At 32.1% G+C, this 6988-nt stretch overlaps 1 protein-coding gene across 1 annotated transcript; it reads left to right on the plus strand.

The window, feature by feature from the left end:
• Positions 1-3141: 3141 nt before the first annotated feature.
• On the plus strand, positions 3142-4313 carry LOC116132417 (serine/threonine-protein kinase-like protein At5g23170). Its single transcript, XM_031418068.1, has one exon. It carries the CDS (start codon positions 3162-3164, stop codon positions 4254-4256), a length of 1095 nt encoding a protein of 364 aa, XP_031273928.1. The 5' UTR covers positions 3142-3161; the 3' UTR covers positions 4257-4313.
• The last annotated feature ends 2675 nt before the right edge of the window (positions 4314-6988 follow it).

Raw genomic sequence — 6988 nt, forward strand, 5'->3', positions numbered from 1 at the left:
TAAGCTTCAAAGAACTTAAGTTGTTAATTCACTTTTTTTTTTTTTTTTTGTTTAATCTTTTAATTTTATAAAATTAATTTAATTACTTACTAAAGTGCAATGTCTATTTATGAAACTTAAAATTTAATTTTCAAAATAGGATGTTTCTTGTACCTATCGTAACTTGGACTTATCTTTAGTGTTCAGCTATTATATATACATTATCCTTAACAAAAAATTGGTTTGACTATAGTTGATTAATACTAAATGGAAAAAGATTCTTGACCTACTCTTTATTTTGAATTTTGTAACCTTGTGAATGTCATAGTGTAGACAAGAAAACTTTATGTTAATTTTACTTCAACATGGATGCATGTAGTCCTAGTTAGTAAGTACAGGTATGGCAAAAAAAGTTACAAGAATTTTACGGGTAAGATATAAAAAATGATAAAAAATACGTTTGTAAAAATTTGGCCATAAAATTCGGATACGGGAAAAATACAGTATGAGTATATACAGATTTAATACGGCACATTATCAATAATACGTTTTGAAAAATACGGCAATATTAATCCTGATTTTATAATTTTTCATGGACCCCCTGTTTAAAATCACTATAGCATTTCAAATGCAAAGTATTCTATTAATCAATGATCATTAGACCTAATAATATAACACAATATATAACTGAGATTCAAATTATAGTCTCCAGAATCAAACACAATATATAGTCAAGATTCGATTATAGTCTCAAATCAAACACATAACAAAACCAAAATCCAATGTCGAACTAGAACTCCAAACAAATAAAATAAATAAATAATATAACTAAGATTCAAATTATAGTCTATAACAAAAACTCACCCTAGTTAGTAAATATGGGTATGGCAAAAAAAGGGTATGGGAATTTTATGAGCATGATATAGCAAATTGTAAAAAATACGTTTATAAAAATTCGGGAATAATTCGGATACGAGAAAATATGGGAATAATTCGCGAATAAAATGTCTAAGGCATATAGTTCACGAATAATACAGATGTGCTGACAACATACAAAAATTCGTGAATGATACGGTTGGGCATATAATTCGCGTTTTATTAGCGAATTTACTAACTAGGTATGTATATAGATTACTATTAATTTAGTAAATAATCATGAGAAATAATTCTTAATAGAGATTGAGGATAAAAATTTAGAGGGAATAGGAGATAAATATATTAATAAATTAAGTTAGAGGTTCTAAATTCACATCTATAATAAATTATAATGCATTATCTTGATCATTTCAAATGGTGTTACTAAAGTTATTTGTCTCTCTCTATATAAAAAATATTCTAGAGTATAAATGTCTTGAAATTTTTAACATGCGAACCAATATGAGCATCTATTTTGATTTTAGGGTTTGTGACATACGTTTGGTCCACACATTTCAAGAATATATATATATATATATATGGTAGAAAACTCATATTTGTCAAACTTATGTATTTTGTGTGTGCACAAATGTTCTGCATACACACTAATTGTCAAACTTGAGTCTTAGGTTGTTTCGTTTAGAGTGCATGTGCACAACAGGTTGTCTTCTCACTCTTGCTTCAGATATTTGCAACACAACACAAGTTGCATGTTTGAAAAAGTGAAAAAAATATTGTTTATCTTTGTCTCTCACTTTTTAGGACATTTTTACATATTTCATAACATCCTTAAATGGTCATAGGGAATAATTTTTTTTTCCCGATTTGTTTTGTGGTCCAAACCGAAAGAAGGAAAAACTTTCCCTATTTGAATAAACATTGGTCAATCCCTTGTTGGCTAACTTGGCACTATATTATTGAGTAAGAAATCTTTCACTATATAATACCTTTTCTTGCGTGTATGAATCTAACCTTTTGATATTTTGTTTCATTGAACTCTGAAATTTTTAGAGTATTCTTTCTCTTAAGATTCAACAGTTAATTTCCCTATTTTGTGCCAAAACTTCACCATATCAAACACGTTGTTGATGACTCTTGGAACGTGGTTCCTTTGCTGATGCTAGTGCGTGACATTAATGCTTAAGCTTGGTGGTTTACAAACTGTTCTCGGGTGTGTTCCCGGCGTGAAGAAGATCCAAGGAGTTGCTACATTTTAAGAATTCAGAGTGTAGTGATAAGTGTAAAGTTGAATAGAAAAGTTCTTTTTACTGTAACTTAAATCAGTTTTGAACTATATCTTGTAATGTGTTTTTAACTTAGTGCATTGTTTTGATCTGGATAAGGTCCCATGGATGTGGGCTAAAAGTGGATTTAGCCAAACCATGTATATGACTGTGTTCTTTATTTTTTCACACTTATGTTTGATGTGTTCAAATTGTAATTGCATAATCTACTTGATAAATATTCCGCTGCACTTTAAAATTGGTACCTAAACGTTTAATAGAGTTCAACAACTCTAACATATATATTTCATTTCACTTTCTATCATATAAGTTATATATAATTTACATACAAAATTTTAGAAGTTTTTGAGTCTTTTTATGTCAATTTTTGAAATAAAAGAACCTTGAATGATACTATGAAAAATTTATAATCAAAATTTTTTATATTCAATAACAAAATTTTATTAGATAAAGTTATCTAATTAGAAGACTTTCTTAAAAGAGAGCTTGGGATGAGCATAAACCAAATTTATCTTTTTATTCATTATATGTGTAAACAAGTGATTGCATGCAATTTGGTTTCTCTATTCTAAAGTTTATATATCCCACAAAAAAAAAAATAATAATAATAATAATAATTGATCAATTGTAGAAGAAAAAAAAAATGAAGAAATGGAGAGAGAAAAAGTGGCGAGGTCCCCAACAACAACAACCAGCTAATGAAGAAGAGCATCTCAGTCGTCACAATTCCATTCCTTTTCAATACTTAATCCATCCGTCTCTCTTCTTTTCTTTCTCCTACTCTTTCCCCTTTTTATTCTCTCAATGATTCCTCCATTATAATTTTCCTTTTCTTGTCCCCCAAACCCCCTTTATTCTCTGCAACTTTCTCACGTACACCCACTTTCCTTTTCCCTTGCATATTCATTCATCTCTTCTTTTTAGAACGAGCCTTTTCATTTTATCTCATATTTTGGTTGTTTTCCCTCCAAACACCACAAATATATCTGGGGAAGAAAGTGCAAGAAAATTTGGTTCAGCCTTATGGAGTTTGATTATCAAGAACTCGTCAAGGCCACTCAAAGTTTCTCCCATTCATCCCTCATCGGCAAAGGCAGCCATGGATCGGTCTATAAAGCTATTCTTGAAGACGATCACAATGTTTTTGCTGTTAAAAGAGCTTCATTTAATGGGCATGAAGTCTTTCATGACAACTCCAAGAAGCTCAAAAATGAGATTCAGGTGTTATCGTCTCTACGTGATCGTGAAAACCCTAATGTCGTCAACTTTTTGGGAACAAGTACTGATTGTGAACATCAAAACAAGCTCTTGGTTATGGAGTTTTTGCCTAATGGCTCTCTCCATGACTTGTTACACAACTCATCTTCATCTTCTCCACTGCCGTCTTGGCCTAAACGCGTAGAAATCGCCATCCAAATAGCCAAGGCCATCCATTTTCTTCACGAAGTCGCCAATCCGGTCATCATTCACAGAGATATCAAGTCTTCGAACATTTTGTTCGACTCAAATTGGAGCCCGAAGCTCGTCGATTTCGGGCTCGCTGTTAATGAATCATCAATAACTTCACAGCCCATTCAGCCTGCGGGGACCATCGGGTACCTGGATCCTTCCTACACTTCTCCGAAAAAATTAAGCACAAAGACTGACATGTTCAGTTTTGGGGTGGTCTTGTTAGAAATCATAAGTTGCAGGAAGGCCATTGACGTGTCGAAACAACCGGCGTCGATCGTCGAGTGGGCGACGGCTTTGATCAAAGAGAAGCAGGCAATGGCGATTTGTGATACGAGTGTTTCCATGCCGAGTTACATGGAGGGCACGATCAAGCACATGTTGAACTTGGCGGCCCGTTGCGTGTCGTTGGAGGAAGAAAACCGGCCGGAAATCGGAGAGGTTTTCATGGCGGAGAAGTGTTTTGTTGAACGAGTTAGAACGATTCCCGCTTGGATGAGCTTGTGGGGAAGCGTGACGAGGATGAAGAGACGGCAAAGGAGATCGGATATGCCATCGAAGAAACTGATTTGTGATCGTGATAACGAGAATGGTGATAATATTTGCAGTGATATTACGAGAGGGAAGATGATTTTGAGAGAGATTTTGGCTGATATTGCTCTCAAGTGAGTTGAGTTGAGTTGAGTTAATATTTTGACTCAATTTTGGTACATCTAAGTATCTGAGTGGATGATGAACTCGAGCGAGACTGGAGTCAACGTTTGATGGGTAAATATCTTTTAGATACCTTACCTTTTATTTATTTATTTATTTTTGGGTTTAATTTTGTTTCTTTTATAGTAATATATATATAAACAAGGTTGATGTGGAAAGGAGATTTATGTTGAAATTTTTGAGAAAGTTTACACCCATGTAAATTTACTTATTGTAAATGAATATTCAAATGATTTGATTTTGTCTCATTTATTATATTAAAGTGATGTTGTCACTAGCACAGTTTTCTTGTAAAATTTTGGGGGTTAGCTTGAATGAAATTATCATTATTCTTAAGAGTTAACGATTTTTTCCCACCCAAATAATGATTTAATCATACTTTTTCACCTATAGATTTTTAAAAATACCACTTTATTACTCAAATTTATTTTCTGAAGACAAATAAAGAGAAAACTCAGTTTAGGCTATTGGAACTTTTGAAGAGGGGAGGATGATAAGTCTATTTATGATGGAAGGTTGGATTTTGATGATTGGGATTAATCAGAATTTGACTTGAGATGAATGCTCGTGCAAACCCTACTGCTCGATTGTCGATGAATGACGGGGTCGACGGAAGTAAGGTTTGAGGAGTTTTGGTGAGTGATGATCAGATAAGAGAATGATGGTGGTGTGGAGTCACAACGATGTCGAAAGCGAAAACAGAATATAAATTTGGGTAATAAAATTATATTTTAAAAGTAAGTAGGTGGAAAACTCTCATTAAGTCATTATTTGGGCAGGGAAAAGTTTTTTACTGTTATCCTTAATTTTGGTATCTCATCATTCATATCAAAATGGAACCTAATGTTGTCGATATATATATTGTTTTTAAAGGTGTATTTTGGTAATAATTGAAATGTTGAGGGTTTAGGTAGAGTTTCTGTGTTTGAATGCCTGTTGAGAATATAAAATTGAGCATGCAGTCCAAAGAGAAGATTCCCAAAAGTTGGTGGTGGGGGAGAGAATATAAGAAAGCTTTTGTTGGATGGCCTGTCATTCTGTGTTAATTAGTTTATTAATTAAGGATTAGTTTGCTTTAATTATATTATATTCTTTTAATTAACTGGGACAACTTTTGTTGCAATATTGAGAATGATTTTGTACCTCTCTATAAATCAGTTGTATTTGTTTCCTTCATTTGACTTTTTTTATGCTGTTTTGTTTCGTTTAATTAACCTTGTAAACCCAATTGTCATCCAACTATTATTTTGGGGTCAAATTTAATTAGAGCCTATATCCCTTGTGAATATTAAATTAAAAGGTGTTTGATGCTAATCGATCTCTCAAGAATATATGGAATAAATGGATTGATTTTGACCATCGGTCATGTCTTTTTAAAGATATTTATTTTATCCAAAGGTTAAAAAAAAAAAAAAAAAACCACTAACTTGTGGCAAGATGAAAAACTTTAGTCATCTGGGTAGATTACCCAAAGGATCTTGTGTTCGAGTCCCACAAAATGCTTATCTACCAAATTTGTAACTTACCTTGAACTTGTAGGGTATTCAATAAACCCTGATGATTAGTTGATGTAAGCGTAAACTGACACTTTTTATCAAAAAAAAAATTTTTAGAAACGCTAATGTTATTACTTTCATTTTTAATTGGGTCATTTCCAATTGGCAAATTACATTTACACAATTCATTCAACAATTATTTTTTTTACAGCAATTTTTATTTATCAAGTGTATATAACTTATAACAAATTTAATAAGTATGCAAACTTGACCCTTTTTTTCTATGTAAATAAAAGTTAAAATTAATTCTTAATCTTGGTTATGATCCATAGCTTTATGAGAAACACTAGAATCATATTTTTTATTTTTATTTTTATTTTTTATGTTATCATCGAAATAAAAAATTCATTGCTTTGTTCCTCTAAAAAAAATGAAAATTCTCTAGCCTATTGGGCATAAGCACTAGGAATTATGTGGGATATATATAAACTTTCATGGCAAAAGTATAATAGATTATTCAATATAAAAAGTAACAGATTTTATTTATGTTTTAATTTATTTATTTTTACTTGAAATCAACATAAACAGTAAGGAGGTGTTTGGTTGGGGGTTATCCCTATTATTAAGGTACTGTCATCTTATATTACCTATTTTATCACGTTTGGTTGTCAAATAACATAAAACTATGGTAATCTTCCAAAACTAATAGTAGTTATTGTTGGTTATATAGGTAGTAATCTGATTACCTCCATTTTCTTAGGTATTTTATTACAATTTTACTCTTAACTATCAATTTTTTTTTTACAATAATGCCCTTATTTTGAAATTAATTTACACGAACCTGTCATTACAATTTCACCCCTAATTAATTAAGTTTTTGGACAGTAATACCCTTCTATTTAAAACAAATTGTAGGCCACCTAGGACCACTGCCGCCTGCTAGCCACCACTGTTAGCCACCATCATCGACTAACGTCGTCGGAACGACTCATGACTAGCTGGATGTGGTCGGTTGTACGCCGATCTAGCTGTTCTCGACTAGATTAATGGTAGTATATTTGGTCAGAAATGGCCATATCTATTCTAGCCGTTTTCGGCCAGATCGATGAATTTTGCCATTTTCGTTCAGATCCATGGCCATTAACAGCCATAAATATGGCCATAAGTGGCTATGGATCTGGTTGAAAACGG

The sequence above is a fragment of the Pistacia vera genome, unplaced genomic scaffold (assembly GCF_008641045.1).
Source record: "Pistacia vera cultivar Batoury unplaced genomic scaffold, PisVer_v2 Contig251, whole genome shotgun sequence".
Classification (NCBI taxonomy): Eukaryota; Viridiplantae; Streptophyta; class Magnoliopsida; order Sapindales; family Anacardiaceae; genus Pistacia; species Pistacia vera.

Coding starts and splice junctions, on each gene's coding strand:
- LOC116132417 (XM_031418068.1), top strand. CDS start 3,162: ATGGAGTTTGATTATCAAGAACTCGTCAAGGCCACTCAAAGTTTCTCC.